This window comes from Pocillopora verrucosa, chromosome 5 (genome assembly GCF_036669915.1).
Source record: "Pocillopora verrucosa isolate sample1 chromosome 5, ASM3666991v2, whole genome shotgun sequence".
Taxonomy (NCBI): domain Eukaryota; kingdom Metazoa; phylum Cnidaria; class Anthozoa; order Scleractinia; family Pocilloporidae; genus Pocillopora; species Pocillopora verrucosa.
In genome coordinates, this window is record NC_089316.1 from 1,246,177 (window position 1) to 1,262,375 (window position 16,199).

The 16,199-nt window shown below is 38.8% G+C and overlaps 2 protein-coding genes across 3 annotated transcripts; both read left to right on the forward strand.

Moving 5' to 3' along the window:
- Positions 1-2,669: 2,669 nt before the first annotated feature.
- Positions 2,670-8,499, forward strand: LOC136281342 (uncharacterized). 2 transcript variants are annotated; one of them, XM_066167844.1, is made up of 6 exons: positions 2,670-3,042; positions 3,983-4,711; positions 4,924-5,193; positions 5,893-6,162; positions 6,728-6,961; positions 7,425-8,499. In XM_066167844.1, exons 1-6 carry the CDS (start codon positions 2,763-2,765, stop codon positions 7,760-7,762), a joined length of 2,121 nt encoding a protein of 706 aa, XP_066023941.1. In that variant the 5' UTR covers positions 2,670-2,762; the 3' UTR covers positions 7,763-8,499. The 2 variants fall into 2 exon arrangements, with proteins under 2 accessions (XP_066023941.1, XP_066023942.1); XM_066167845.1 differs by lacking the exon at positions 4,924-5,193.
- A 1,996-nt stretch (positions 8,500-10,495) lies between these two features.
- Positions 10,496-15,860, forward strand: LOC131783025 (uncharacterized). The gene is made up of 5 exons (XM_066166987.1): positions 10,496-10,891; positions 11,876-12,598; positions 12,921-13,190; positions 13,762-13,995; positions 14,469-15,860. The coding sequence occupies exons 1-5, from the start codon at positions 10,612-10,614 to the stop codon at positions 14,807-14,809; spliced, it is 1,848 nt and encodes a 615-aa protein (XP_066023084.1). The 5' UTR covers positions 10,496-10,611; the 3' UTR covers positions 14,810-15,860.
- The last annotated feature ends 339 nt before the right edge of the window (positions 15,861-16,199 follow it).

Below are 16,199 nucleotides of genomic sequence, written 5' to 3' on the forward strand. Positions count from 1 at the left end.
ACCCTCCCCAATATTTATCGGACTTTCCGGTACTCTTTCCCGTCGTGACTTCCGGTTATCTTACTTCCGTAGGAAGGTGTCACGAATAGAATTTTGCCTATTCCATCGGATAACCACGTTTTCTATCGGAATCCATTGGTGTGTATCGGACATGCATGGAGGGAGGAATAAAGGAAAATTTGACAATCATTTGATTTGCTTCAATTTGTATTGTGAAGATTCATACACGAAGCTACCAAATCTAAAGATTTCCCGACGCGGCTTAGATTTCGGGCCTTAATACATATTGTTCAAAGGTTTCCTCTGTCAGAGATACACACTCGGCAGTAATATCACATATCAGTCATTAAAAAAAGACCTGGATATTTAAATCAAATAACTGAAATACTCAACCACATCAACAGACTTCTTTAACAATAAAAAAAAAACAAAAATTGGGTATAGATAATTTCGTCGAGCAAGTTCTAACGGACTCATTGAATGAAAAGTTTTGTTTGAAATAGTGATAATTTTTTATTGATTATTAAACATCCCTTTATTTCTTTTTCTCCGGGGGTTGCACAGTAAGTTGTTTGACTCAGTAGTTGACAAAGAGATTTGGCCAATTGTGAAAATACTGTCAAGAGGTCGAAATAACTGTTTGGGCCGTATTGTATATACCGTTTACGGCGTGCACACGTACAGAATGTTATAACAGAAAGCTGAAGAAACAGAAAACTACGAAGAGAAACCCGGTTACGGAATGTTACGGACTTGAGTCAGGAAACTAAGTCGAGTGCATCAAGTCGATGCTGGTTGATAGGCTTTACGCATCGATTAGTTCCTTGATCAAAGTCCTGAGTGCAAGTGCTACAACCATGACATTATAAACTGCTGCAACCCAATAGTGCTGAAATATCACAAGCCAATATAAAAGTTGACAACAACGACAACAACAACAAAACCATTTTTATTGTACTCTTTATCAAGTATTAGCAATGTATTGCATAGAAAATGACTAATTACAGGAGCCATTTTTCTGCTGATCAGTATTATAATAATTAGAGGGTACCAGCACCTGGAATAACTACGCAGCTAAAGGAACTGGATTAAGGTAGACTGCATATTTATAGCGGAGGAAGAGTATGGCCAACACATACAAAAACTTTGTGAAAAACTACATTACACACGTAACAACAAAAGATTGTGGTACAATTTAACAATCTTTGAAGATCAAACCCTTGCTGCAGTCTGAACACTTCTCTCAGAGATCAAAACTTACTTTATTTTCTCTTTAAATCAAATATCTGTAGGATTTATTTCAAGAGTCTTTAAAGTTTAGCACGCCTTGCTGTAAGCGGCTAAAGGTGAATTCCAGAAAAAGTGAGAAATTTGAACAAGGTACAACACTTTCGTAGCAACTTCCATAGGAAAATGTCCATCTCTGACATTAAAATTTTGTAATAAACATTTAAAAGGAAAAGAGTGGAGCTTTTGGGTTCTTTAAATCCAGTAACAGCATTTTACCCGAGCAAGTGAACGTGCCTGCTTCATTTTTCGCCAGAGATAGGTTTGCACCTGTACCCCTCCAAAATATCATGTTGCTAAGTATATCCATTGAAAAGCTCTTTTCGGTGAAATACATCTTTTTTTTTTCCTATTCTACCCTTCTTCCTGTACTCCTTTGGTAAACCTGATACTTCTGCGCAAGCTGGGGCAAAGCTATACTGATAAAAAACATCTGCATGATCTTACTGGCCAAAGCCATTCCGTGAAACAGACTGGAAGAATGATTCATTTACCTGCCTTCATCATAGTCTTGTTCTTCCATGGACATATCTGTTTTGCTGTGTAAGGTAATACTATATTTGCTTTGCTGCCTACCCAAGAATATTAAAATACATTTGAAAAACATTCAAAGAACATTTGCTGTAGCTCTTCGTGTAGAGTAGTTTGAAAGGTGATTTCTAAAACCTTCAGTCAAATTTGATAGCTTAGTCAATGTTTTCAACTAAGCCTTCATTTGCGATTCCTTTTTTGAATTTCGTGCATCATTTTTTCTCCGGAACAAAGCAAACGTGAAAAAAAACTTTAGAGCGAAACTTCTAGCTTAAGGTCATCCCCAAAACATTTTGTTAAAGAAACTATATTCATTCCAAGACAAGTACTGAGCTTTTAACATCATTTAAGTCTTATTACGCACCCTTTACCTTTTAACTCCAAAGAGTGACCAAGACATAATTTCTCATTACAGTATCAACACAGAATCAAGCAGACAAGTGAGGAGAAAAAAGAAAAACTCAGTTAGGGGACTACAAGTTGAACCCCAATACCAAATTCTCCAAATTGAAATCATAAGTATTTTATGGCAGACAGTGGGGAGAATTACTAACGAGATGTTGGGAGTTAAAGGGTTAATGATAAATCATCGTCGCCTCAAGGGGTCATCTGTCTCAGAGAAATTTGAAAAACTGACATCTGCGATGGGAGTATTGTCAATAAGTATGCAAGCGTTTTTCTTCCTCCATCTGATTATTCATTTTCCTTTCATTTCTATTTCAGACTCATCACTGCCCCTGAAAAAATTCGGTCAAAGACCTCCTCTTGAGAAATTTAATCTAATTTGTCTGACAACTGAATAAGTGATATTTTAAGATGTCACGGGGTACACTGAAACAGCTTACCGCTGAAAGGGTAGTTTCATCTTAACTTGCGTTTTGGAGCTACATCAGTCCCAGCTGACGAACTATATTCCTCCTGTTTTAAAGATCGCCAATACAGAAATGGATGCAAAGAGGAACGTCTGCTCGAAATCTAGTGAAAAGATCAGCAGAATTTCCGTGGCTATTTCAGTGACTTCTTTGACTCTTGTAACATTGTTGTTTATGAGGATCGAGTTTGTGTACAACAATTCGAAAGCGCTGGAAACAAGGCTTGAAAACCGAATTCAGCGGATTGACGATGACCTGAAAACAAACATAGAGAGAATAGTGAAGAAGAGGTTACAAATTTATGAAAATGCATCCACAACAAGGAGAAAGGAAAGGCCTGATGTTATATTTGGTGAGTCATTGGGCTACACGTACATCAGTTCTGTTAGCTTTTAATAATCAACACTATAATATACAGCATCACAGCACAAAATGATTTTATCGTTAGTTTGCCTCTCAATTTTATAAATAGAATACTCGCTATACGAGTATACAGAACGAAAATCTGTCTTAAGTTGTATTTTATTTGTTATCCTTCTGCCAAGGGTATTTTTGGAAAAGGTCAAACTCAACTGACGCTTAAAATCTGAATTATTATTCTCTTTTCACAAGCTTTATGCGAAAGAACACGCGGAAGGTAATCAGCAAGTGAACATTTTATTGTTTTGCTTCACTCAAGAAACTGTATGGTTATCGAAAACATCTGCTTTCACATTACGGTAGTGTAGCGTGACATACATTCGTGTATCAGACCACTGAAGAATGCAGATTGGATCACGTAACATTTTGTTGAACCAAACCGAAGTTATAACTCCTATTGTTTTAACTTCCTGAAACACAACAGTATACATTCTCATTCTCTTGGACTAACGTATTTGATCACCACCATTTTATGGCACCGAAATTTTGACAACAGTAGTGCTGTTGACTATATTTGGCGAACAGGACTTTTTGGCGAATACTCCGATGGTCAATGAACTTACCTGAAACTCTCAGCTAAAAAGTCTCGTGACTAAAGGCAGCTTCAGACAGCCCTCGGGCTATTTTTGAACAAAATTTATAGAAGTAAAAGGTTCCTTCTTTTTTTTTTGTTATTTATTTTTGCGCCAGTTTTAGGAGCATATGAAGGTTTTAACATTTGCGTATTTCTCTTTTGTCTCCATTTTCTCATTTTTTCTCGTCACCGCAAACATGGATTGATAAACGACTACATCAATTCTTCTTATTCTTTCGCACTTGAAAATGCATTTCATTGATCCCATAATGAATATTTGTTATCGTAACTTCTGCAGGTTTTGAAAGCAAAGTAAGAAGTGTGTCATCAGTTATCCGTGATTATCAAAGAGAGAGAAGAAATGTTGCTGCAGGAACAATAACTCTGCAGCAAGTCCGCCGGGAAATTAACAACAAACTCAATCAATCCTGCAGTGTTAACAAGAAGATTTGTCAGACAGGACCTCCAGGTCCTCCAGGTGCCCTCGGTTATCCAGGGTACAAGGGAGAAAAAGGAGCCACAGGGAAAACCGGCTCACGAGGCCCTTCGGGTGCTATCGGGGCTCCAGGCGCGAGTGGCAAAAGAGGACCTGTGGGACCTCAAGGAGTAAAAGGCGACAAGGGTGACAAAGGGTCCGTTGGAGCGCGCGGGATTAGAGGAGAGACTGGAATGAAGGGTCGTCAAGGACAACAAGGATCTATTGGCTTAAAAGGAAGCAAAGGCAACAGAGGATTGGTTGGTATTCAGGGATCAAAGGGAGAATGTGTTGTTCCACTGAAGATCAGTGTGTATCCAGTATCTCAGGAAGTCTTTGCGGACGAGCCTGTAATATTTTACTGTTGGGTTCAAGGCCATCTGTCGTCCAAAATAACGTGGCGTAAACTTGGAGGTACTCTATCTAATGCTACTGCGGAAGATGGTGCGCTTCGAATAAGCAGCGTACAAAGGTCACATGCTGGGTTGTACACATGTACAGCTCACACTGGTTTGGGAATGTTCCAAATATTAAGCAGATTGCATGTAAAAGGTAGGGTCTTTCACTTTTGAGTGATTTTCAGCTTTCGCATTCAGTTACAGGTAATGGGTAATAGGTAATGCCCCCAACATAATCATCATGGTTATTCAGGTCTATGAATCAAGACTTTTCTACAACCAAGAAAATATAAACTGAATATAACTTTTTAAGATCTTCACCAAGCTTGCTTTGTGCCTGTTAAATTGGTTTTTTTCTTTCTTTAGACCCACCTAAATTTACCAACAGGCCTCCTACAGTGGTCGGTGCAATTCCAGGAACTAATGTGACCCTCTGCTGCGAGGCCTCAGGCTCTCCTCGTCCAAACGTAGAATGGTTCCAGGCCCAAAAGTCTTCTGTCTCATTTCCTGTTTTTCAGGAAAATGGATGTCTTCACATTAAGATGGTTAAAGAAGACGTAGATTTCATCTGCCGGGCTAAAAACAGCTTCGGATTGGCAGAGACAACAACAACAGTGATTGCAGAAGTATTAGGAGGTATTATTTATTACTTTTGCTGCAAGGCTTTGAAAATATGTGGTTGGAAGGTAGTGTCAATTGTCTCAATAGCGCAATATGTTTGTTAAATGGGTCCAACATTTAAAAAAATATCCCAAAACCGCACTTGGTTAGTTTATGGTGTAGAGCGCCGGACTGCCATGCGAAAGGTCAAGGGTTCCACACGCGGGATCTTAAAATAACTGAGGCGAATATGCTGCTACTACCTTGACATCTGCAAGTAGTTAAACATCGTTGTCTTCTCGGATAAAGACTATAAAATCCTACGTCTCTCTGTACTAGTTAGCAGGGTACGTTAAAGAACCACGCACTTCTCGCAAAGAGTAGCGAACATATCTCCCGGTATTATGCTCTGGCCTTGTTATTATTTATACAGGCCCTATTTAACAAGCTTTAAAGCTGAACTGGGCCAACAAGTCTAAGTATCGCAAATAAATAAATGAATATGGTAAATAAATAGATAAAATTTGCTGCTATTTGTGCTAATTCACTCCCTTCCAAATTGAGCGATTAAAACAGGCTGTCATATCTTTCTTTTTCAGGTTTGGAGCAATCAGTAATACTTACAAACAATATAAGACTTTTCTACAACCAAGAAAATATAAACTGAATATAACTTTTTAAGATCTTCACCAAGCTTGCTTTGTGCCTGTTAAATTGGTTTTTTTCTTTCTTTAGAGCCACCTAAATTTACCAACAGGCCTCCTACAGTGGTCGGTGCAATTCCAGGAACTAATGTGACCCTCTGCTGCGAGGCCTCAGGTTCTCCTCGTCCAAACGTGGAATGGTTCCAGGCACAAAAGGCTTCTGTCTCATTTCCTGTTTTTCAGGAAGATGGATGTCTTCTGATTAAGATGGTTAAAGAAGACGTAGATTTCATCTGCCGGGCTAAAAACAGCTTCGGAATGGCAGAGACAACAACGACGGTGATTGCAGAGATATTTGGAGGTATTATTTATTACTTTTGCTGCAAGGCTTTGAAAATATGTAATTGGAAGGTATTATCACTTGTCTTAATAGCGCGATATGTTTTTTGAATGGATCCAGCTTTTAAAAAAAATATCCCAAAACCGCACTTGGTCAGCTCATGGTATAGAGCGTCGAACTGCTGTGTGGAGGATCGAGGGTTCCACACTCAGGATCTTAAAATAACTGAGGCGAATGTGCAGCCGCTATCATGACATCTGCAAGTAGTTAAACATTTTAGTCCTCTCGGATAAAGACGATAAACTCCTACGTCTCTTTGTACTGGTTAGCAGGGGACGTTAAAGAACTCACGCACTTCTCGCAAAGAGTAGCGAACATATCTCCCGGTGTTTTGCTCTGGCCTTGTTATTGTTTATACAGGCCCTATTTAACAAGCTTTAAAGCTGAACTGGGCCAACAAGTCTAAGTATCGCAAATAAATAAATTAATATAATAAATAAATAGATAAAATTTGTTGCTATTTGTGCTGATTCACTCCCTTCCAAATTGAGCGATTAAAACAGGCTGTAATACCTTTCTTTTTCAGGTTTGGAGCAATCAGTAATACTGGCAAGCAATAATCATCACCTGCACACTTTGAGAGTTTGGTTAGGACCTGTTCTGCAAAGCCAGTCCTCTTACTGGAAGCGCTGCTGGCGAGCATCAGTGCATGGTTGGGCCAGCACTACCTTCCATTCAAAATGTGACAACAAAGGGCCGACAGTGACCATTATTCGTGTTGGAAAATACATCTTTGGTGGATACACCAGCACATCATGGCGTAAGTAAATCATCAAATGCTTTCGGGTTTTTTTTAACTCAGTGAAACATGCGTCCACTTTTTAACATTTGAAACCACACGCGATTAATTCTTTTCAAGAACTCACGGTAAGCGACTAAAAGTCTGTCCTCTAAAAAAACTTGAACCTGAAAAGAAACTCTGGCATAAAGTTTCTTTTGTCCGATTATCTGATTGGAATTAAATTTTGACACAAGATTAGGAAAAGCTGTTCCCTGTATTTACGTACTAACTTCTTCTACCATAGAGAAAGGTTTAACTCAAAAGGAGGTAGAAAATGTATTCAATAGCTTTTCGTTTTATTGCGGTTGTTAACTAAAATACGCTCGTAAACACCATTCCTCTATCGTTTTAAATGTTCTTCTGGCCAAGTGTTACAAATATTCACCTTCATCTCAGTTTACTGAAATAGTTTGTGACTCTTTTTTTCCATTTTGTTTATTAGTTTCCAACTGTGAATACCAGTACAGTTCAAAGGCCTTTTTGTTCTCATTGGTTAACAAGCCTGGCTGGGCACCAAAGAAACTGTCTCAAACAGGAAAGCATCGTCATGGTGGCCATTCCATAAACGGTTGTTCAAGCTATGGACCCACATTTGGTGGAGGACACGATGTCAGCGTTAAGAACCACGCCTCTTCCAACACAAATTCTTACTCAAACCTTGGATACACCTACAGTCCACCATCTGGCCACAGTTATTTACAATCCTTCACCAAATCATTCTTAGCTGGAAGTTACAACTTTCAACCTGACGAAGTTGAAGTGTTTTATGAAACTACTTGAAGTAAAAGAACTGAAGTAACGATGATATTTAAAACTCCTATTTAGACCTATTTACTAACAATCCAGAGAGACGTTTCTTTCTGGGTTGCCTGTTGGTTATGGCCACAAGCTGAGATAAAGCTTGAACAGATCAGTTTAGGTGGTAGCACTAAACTGTCCAATCTTGTATGCAGGTATCATCATTTTTAGTCGTTGGAGAGAGAGAGCGTAAATTGATCAAAGTGACGCTATAGTGAACTCGGGTATTAATTGTGCAGAATGTTATAAAAATATGCGGTGATTGTAGTAAGCTGTCAGTTATTCTGTGATTCTAAGATACAGAATCAAGCCATTATCTCCGAATTGATCTGCTTTATTTAACATCGGTCCGTCATCTTTAATAAGATTTACGCAACCTATTTCGACCTGATGAAGTTGAAGTGTTTTATGAAACTACTTGAAGGAAACAAATTCCTTTTTAAAGACAATGGAGACAGGGTTGCCTGTGGCTTATGGCCACAAAGACTAAGCTTGAACAGATCAGGCCGTGATAAACGCAAAACTGATCAATTATGCATACGGATACTATCATTTTATAGTCGTAGGAGAGTGTGCCAAAATAAGATGTATGCTCTCCCCAGTCTCCTTTGGCCGTGCTAACGCTAAAAAATTTGCTCATCGAATTCTCATATCCACAAGTAAAAAGGGACCAGGTTTGTGTGTACTTTGTTATCAGAGGTATAATAAAATCGCACGAGAAGGATAGATTAATTCCAATTGAATATTTCTTGCACGGTGATATTTGCGTGTTGCGCAGTATTTTTCTGAGCCCAATAAGGGCGAGGGAAAATAAGAGCGATGAGCAAAATGTCAGTTCGTATTATTTGCCAAACCATCGATGGAGAAATTTATAATTGCACTATTATTACATTTCTATTATTTCAGTGTGACCTTTGTGTTGCTCAGCTTTCCGCTTGTGCTTTTGCCTTGTTCTAGAATGAAATGTCGTGACATATTGTGCACGTTCCGTTACCCTTAGATGATAAATGACGTCATAGTGAATAAGATGCCGTATGAAAGTTTGAAAACCTGACAAGAGTCAACTATTTGCCCAATGAAAGAGACGCAAGACCAACACTTACCTTCCTCAACGTTTAGTTGAGAATCACACTAATTTACATAAGAACAGAGGACGTATTTTTCGCCGGTTTTCTTCTGAGCCTCCAGACGGTCCTAGTGGATTCAGAACCGAAGAAAGTTTCAGAATCGACTAGGCAGAAAACTTACAACCTAAAAAATTCAATTTATACGCGCGTTTATTAGGTGTGCATCTTTTCTACGGTTGCGGGCAGGCCCTGATTATTAATACGAATCTATAGCTCTCATGTGGGGCAACCTGAATTCGAAAAAAATGTAAGAGAGTAGTTTCAGGTGGGCATGCGTGGATCCGATCCGAAGGAAAAAGGAAATGCTACAATTTAATACTGGTGAAATTAGGCATATCGTAGATATGAGAGGGAGACTGTGTCTACCATTTTTACAACAGAAAGCGCTCGTTGGATTCATTTTGACATTTATTTGCCAATAAATCTCTTATTGAGGTAAATTGCATACGAAAGTAAAATCTATCTATTCCTTTTAACAAAAGCTTGATACATCTTGTTCCTCTACAAACATCAGTGACTGGACTTCTCCGCTTAAACAGATGAATTGCAGCTCAAAGGTAGTATCTGCATGAAGAGTTCACGTCTAGTCCAGTTAAAGTTACAGTTAACTTTTTCGAATATCGCCGGCCTAGAATTGCTGGTGATCTTAAACGAATTTCATATGTGAGCTGTAAGTGATCCAGAATACTTTTTTTTTTTATTTAACCAACCAGATACAAAATAAGGTAACCGATTTCATGATTTCTTGTATCTGCAACAGAAGAAAGTGTTTGTTTTACTACTGAGCAACACGGATAGCTATAAAACGTTTCAATACCTCAACGAATTCAGCTGGATTAACGCCGACTTTTTTCAGTGCTGGAATATTTACTTCGCTTAAAAATACTGCACCTGTCACGGGCGAAACATTATGACTTGTGCAACGTGTGTGACTAATACACGCGAAAAGATTCCATCGGAAATATAGGTTTTCCATCATCATAGTTTTATTCCTCCATGGAAATATCCGTTTTGTTGTATAAGGTAACACTGTATTTGCTTTTCTGTCTAGCCAGAAGTATCAAAATACATTTGAAAAACATTCAAAGAATATTAATTGCTGTAGCGCTTCGTGTAGAGTAGTCTGTAAAGTTATTTCTGAAACCTTCAGTCAAATTTGATGGCTTAGTTAATGTTTTCAACTCAGCCTTAATTTGCGATTCCCGTTTTGAATTTCGTGCATCGTTCCCCGCAACAAAGCCAACGTGGGAATAACTTTAGGGCGAAGCTTCAAGCTTAAGGTCATCCCCAAAACATGTGTTGAGCTTTCAACCTCATTTAAGTCATATTCGCATCCTTAATGATAAATCATCGTAGCCTCAAGGGTTAACCTGTCTCAGAGAAATCTGAAAAGCTGACGTCTACGATGGGAGTATTGTCAATGAGTATGGAGACGTTTTTCTTCCTCCATCTGACGATTCACTTTCTTTTCACTTCTATTTCAGACTCACCCTGCTCTTAAAAAATATTCGGTCAAAGACCTCCTCTTAAGAAATTTAATCTGTATTGTGTTACAAATGTGTAAGTGATATTTTAAGCTAAAGGGAGTACGCGTAAACAGCTCAGCGCTGAGAGGGTAGTTTCATCTTAACTAACGTTTTTAAGCTACATCAGTCCCCGCCAGCGAACTGTATTCCTCCTGTTTCAAAGATCGCCGATACAGAAATGGATGCAAAGAGGAACGTCCGCACGAAATCTACTGAAAAGATCTGCAGAATTTCCGTGGCTATTTCAGTAACTTCTTTGACTCTTGTGACATTTTTGTTTATGAGGATCGAGTTTGTGTACAACAATTCGAAAGCGCTGGAAATAAGGCTTGAAAACCGAATTCAGCGGATTGACGATGACCTGAAAACAAACATAGAAAGAATAGTGAAGGAGAGGTTACAAATTTATGAAACTGCATCCAAAACAAGGAGAAAGGAAAGGCCTGATGTTATCTTTGGTGAGTCATTGGTTACACGTACCTCAGATCTGTTAGCTTTCAATAACCAACATTAAACTGCATCACAGCACAAAATGATTAATCGTTCATTTGCTTCTCAATTCGAGAAACAGAATACTCGCTACAATTCCACTGCCGTTGATTGTGAAATAAGGCAGAACGAAAATCTATCTTAAGTTGTATTTTATTTGTATGTTATCCTTCTGCCAAGGATATTTTTGGAAAAGGTCAAACTCAACTAACGCTTTAAATCTCATCTATTTTGTTTTTTCACAAGCTATATGTGAAAGAACACGCTTAAGGTAATCAACAAGTTTTTGCTATCGTTTCTCTTTACTCAAGAAACTGTATGGTTATCGAAAATATCTGCTTTCACATTACGGGAATGTAGGGTGACATGCATTCGTGCGTCAGGCCACCGAAGAATGCAAATTGGATCAGGTAACATGTTGAACCACATCATTATGACTCCCACTGTTTTGACTTCCTGAAACACAGCAGCATACATTCTTATTATCTTACACTAATGTGTTTGATCACCGCTAATTTTTAGCACCGAAATTTTCATGACAGTAGAATTGTTAATTATATCTTACGAACAGAACTTTGAGCAAGATGCTCAATGAGCTTACTTGAAATCTCGCACCTGAAAAGTCTCAAGACTAAAGGCAGCTTCAGACAGTCCTCGGGCTATTTTCCAAAAAAATGTATAGACGTCCAAGGTTCCTTAGTTTATGAACTTTTTTTGTTCTTTAACTCTGACTCCATTTCATGTTCATATATTCATTTTTGCACCGATTTTATGAGAATATTAATGTTTTAACATTTGCATATTCCTCTTTTGTTTCTACTTTCCATTTTCTTTCTCTTCACCGAAAGCATCGATTGATAAACGACTACATCAATTAAGATTATTCTTTCGCACTTTAAAATGCATTATTTCATTAATCCCATAAGAAATATTTGCTATCGTAACTTCTACAGGTTTTGAAAGCAAAGTTGGAAGTGTGTCATCTGCTGTCCGTGATCATCAAAGAGAGAGAAGAAATGTTGCTGCAGGAACAATAACTCTGCAGCAAGTCCGCCAGGAAATTAACAACAAGTTCAATAAATCCTGCAACAACAAGATTTGTCAGACAGGACCTCCAGGTCCTCCAGGTGCCCACGGGTATCCAGGGTACAAAGGAGAAAAAGGAGCCACAGGGAAAACCGGCTCAAGAGGCCCTCCAGGTCCAATCGGGGCTCCAGGCGCGAGTGGCAAAAGAGGACCCGAGGGCCCTTTCGGAGTAAAAGGCGACAAGGGCGACAAAGGGTCCGTTGGAGCACCCGGGATTAGAGGAGAGACTGGAACAAAGGGTCGTCAAGGACAACAAGGATCCATTGGCTTAAAAGGAAGCAAAGGCAGCAGAGGATTGGTTGGTATTCAGGGACCAAAGGGAGAATGTGTTGTTCCACTGAAGATCAGTGTGTATCCAGTATCTCAGGAAGTCTTTGTGGACGAGCCTGTAATCTTTTACTGTTGGATTCAAGGCCATCTGTCGTCCAAGATAACGTGGCGTAAACTTGGAGGCACTCTATCTAATGCTACTGTGGAAGATGGTGCGCTTCGAATAAGCAGCGTACAAAGGTCACATGCCGGGTCGTACATGTGTACAGCTCACACTGGTTTGGAAATGTTCCGAATAATAAGCAGATTGCACATAAAAGGTAAGGTCTTTTACTTTTGAGCGACTTTCATCTTTGCTTTCAGTTGTTCGAAGTGTTAGAAGATCAGTGCCGTTTGTTTTCAGAATCAGATAATGCCCCTAATCGAATCATGATGGTTATTCAGGTCTATTGATCAAGACTTTTCTAATACCAAGATCTTTTTGGAAATGTGTGATTATATAATTTTGCTGTGTAAGTTACCACATTGTAACAATCAATTATGATTATGATAAGCTTCGTCTCGCCATCTTTAGCTTAGACTTTTGAGATCTCCACCACGTTTGTTCTATGACTGTTAAATTGATTTTTTTTCTTTCCTCAGAACCACCTAAATTTACCAACAGGCCCCCAACATTCGTCGGTGCATTTCCAAGATCAAATGTAACCCTGTGTTGCGAAGCCTCAGGCTCTCCTCGTCCAAACGTTGAATGGTACCATGGCCAAAAGTCTTCTGACTCATTTCCTCTTTTTCAGAAAGATGGATGTCTTCTAATTAAAATGGTTGAAGAAAACGTATATTTTATTTGCCGGGCTAAAAACAGCTTCGGATTGGTAGAGACAACAACCTTGGTGATTGCAGAAAAATTGGGGGGTATTATTTATTAGTTACTTTTGCTGCAGAGCTTTAAAAATATGAAATCGGAAGGCAGTATCACTTGTCTTAATAGCACGATATGTTTGTTGTATGGATCAAGCATTTGAAAAATATCCCAAAACCGCACTTGGTCAGCTCATGGTGTAGAGCGCCGGACTGCCGTGCGGAAGATCGAGGGCTCCACACTCAGGGTCTTAAAAAAACTGAAGAGAACGTGGTGTCGCTTCCATGACATTTGCTAGTAATTGAACATTTTAGTCCTCTCGGATAAAGACTATAAACTCCTACGTCTCTCTGTACTGGTTAGCGAACATATCTCCCGGTGTTGTGCTCTGGCCTAGTTATCATTTATAGCAGCCCTATTTAACAAGCTTAAAGCTGAAATGGGCCAACAAGTCCAACTATTGCTAATAAATAAATGAATACATTTAAAAAATAGAAAAACATTTGCTGCTATTTGTGCTAATTCACTCTCATTTGGTATTAAATTGTGTTCCGGGACTGAAACCGAAATTGATCCCTTTTTAATTGAACGATTAAAACGGGCTTTAATATCTTTCTTTTTCAGGTTTGGAGCGATCAGACATACTGACATATAATGTTCATTACCTGCGCACATTGAGAATTTGGTTAAACCCTGTTAAACAGAGCCAGTCCTCTTACTGGGAGCGCTGCTGGCTTGCATCAGTGGATGGTTGGAGCAGCACTACCTTCCACTCAAAGTGTGACAACAAAGGGCCCACAGTGACCATTATTCGTGTGGGAAAATACATCTTTGGTGGATACACCAGCAAATCATGGGGTAAGTGAATCATTGAATGCTTTCACCTTATTTTTTCATTTCATTGAAACACGCGTCCACTTTTTAACATTTGACACTACATGCGGTTACTTATTTTCCAGAACAGATGTAAGCGACTTAAAGTCTCTCCTCTAAAATAACTTGAACCTGAAAAGAAACTCTGACATAAAGTTTCTGTTGTCTGATTATCTGATTGGAATTAAATTTTGTACAAGATCATACTCCATTAGGAAAAGCTGTTCTCTGTATTTACGCAATAACTTCTTTTACCATAGAGAAAGTTTGAAGTCAAAAGGGAGAGGAAAGTTTATTCAATAGCTTTTCGTTTTATTGTTGTTGTTAACTAAAATACGCTCGTAAACGCCATTTCTCTATCGTTTTAAATGTTCTTCTGGCCAAGTGTTACAAATATTCACCTTCATCTCAGTTTACTGAAATAGTTTGTGACTCTTTTTTACCATTATGCTTATTAGATTCCAATTGTAGGCATCTGTACAGCTCAAAGGCCTTTTTGTTTTCATTGGTTAACAAGCCAGCCTGGGCACCAGTGAAACTGTCTCAAACAGGACAGTATAGTTCTAGGCGCTATTCCATATACAGTTGTTCATCATATGGACCCGTCTTTGGTGGAGGAAGGGATATGAAGATTAGCCACTACGCCTCATCCAACACAAATTCCTACACAAACCTTGGACACACCTACAGTCCACCATCTGGCCACAGTTATGGCAGCTCCTTCACCAAATCATTCCTGGCAGGAAGTTACAAATTTCAACCCGATGAAGTTGAAGTGTTTTATGAAAGTACGAAGTGAAGTAGCGATGATATTCAAAACTCCTGTTTACACCTATTTACCAACAATCGAAGCAGACTTTTCTGCCTGGGTTGCCTGTGGGCTAAGGTGAAGTGTTTTATGAAAGTACGAAGTGAAGTAGCGATGACATTCAAAACTCCTGTTTACACCTATTTACCAACAATCGAAGCAGACTTTTCTGCCTGGGTTGCCTGTGGGCTAAGGTGAAGTGTTTTATGAAAGTACGAAGTGAAGTAGCGATGACATTCAAAACTCCTGTTTACACCTATTTACCAACAATCGAAGCAGACTTTTCTGCCTGGGTTGCCTGTGGGCTAAGGTGAAGTGTTTTATGAAAGTACGAAGTGAAGTAGCGATGACATTCAAAACTCCTCTTTACACCTATTTACCAACAATCGAAGCAGACTTTTCTGTCTGGGTTGCCTGTGGGCTAAGGCCACAAACTGAGATAAAGCTTGGACAGATCAGTTTAGGTAGTAGCACTACACTGTGCTATTATATATACAGGTATCATCATTTTTAGTCTTTGGAGAGAGTTCGCAAATTGATCAAAGTAAACTCGTGATCAAAGTGAACTCGTGGATAAACTGTGAAGAATATTATAAGAATAGGCAGTGATTGTACTAAACTGTCAATTATTCTGTGATTCCAAGATACAGAATCAAGCCATTATCTCCAAATTGATCCGCTTTATTTAACATTTATTTCGACCTGATGAAGTTGACGTGTTTTATGAAGCTACTTGAAGCAAACAAATTCCTATTTACTGACGATGGAGACAGCGTTTCCTGTGGCTTGTGGTCACAAAGATCAAACTTGAACAGATCAGGCTAGGTAATAGCACAAAACTTAGCAATTATGTATACGGATACCATCATATTTAGTCGTATGCGGAGAGTACGAAAATAATATGTAAGCTCTCCTCAGTCTCATTTGGCCGTGCTAACACTATGAAATTTGCTCATCGAATTCCAATATCCACAAGTAAAAAAGGGCAAGATTTCTGTCTATTTTGCTATTAGAGGTACAATAAAATGGAACGAAAAGGATAGTTTGATTCTAATTGAATACTTCTTGCATGATGATATTACCGTGTTGTGAAGTATTTTTCCGAGCCCCGTAGGGGCGAGGGAAAATATGAGCAATGGGCGAAATGTCAAGTTGTATTATTTTTCAAACCATCAATGGAGAAATTTATACTTGTACTATCATCCCATTATCTATTATTTCGGTGTGACCTTTGTGTTTCTCAGCTTTCAGTCCGTGCTTTTGCCCTGTTCTAAAATGTAAGGTCCTGGCATATTTTGTACGTTCCGTTGCCCTTATATGGTAAATGACGTCATAGGGAATAAGATGCTGAGATCCATTATACATTATACGTTAAATGGCA

Bases quoted from the DNA above. Each gene is read 5' to 3' on its own strand.
- LOC136281342 (XM_066167844.1), top strand. From the start codon at position 2,763: ATGGATGCAAAGAGGAACGTCTGCTCGAAATCTAGTGAAAAGATCAGC. The intron at 6,163-6,727 runs GTATTATTTATT...TTTCTTTTTCAG, and splicing joins GATTGCAGAGATATTTGGAG to GTTTGGAGCAATCAGTAATA. The intron at 6,962-7,424 runs GTAAGTAAATCA...TTTGTTTATTAG, and splicing joins ATACACCAGCACATCATGGC to TTTCCAACTGTGAATACCAG.
- LOC131783025 (XM_066166987.1), top strand. From the start codon at position 10,612: ATGGATGCAAAGAGGAACGTCCGCACGAAATCTACTGAAAAGATCTGC. The intron at 10,892-11,875 runs GTGAGTCATTGG...TAACTTCTACAG, and splicing joins AAGGCCTGATGTTATCTTTG to GTTTTGAAAGCAAAGTTGGA. The intron at 13,996-14,468 runs GTAAGTGAATCA...TATGCTTATTAG, and splicing joins ATACACCAGCAAATCATGGG to ATTCCAATTGTAGGCATCTG.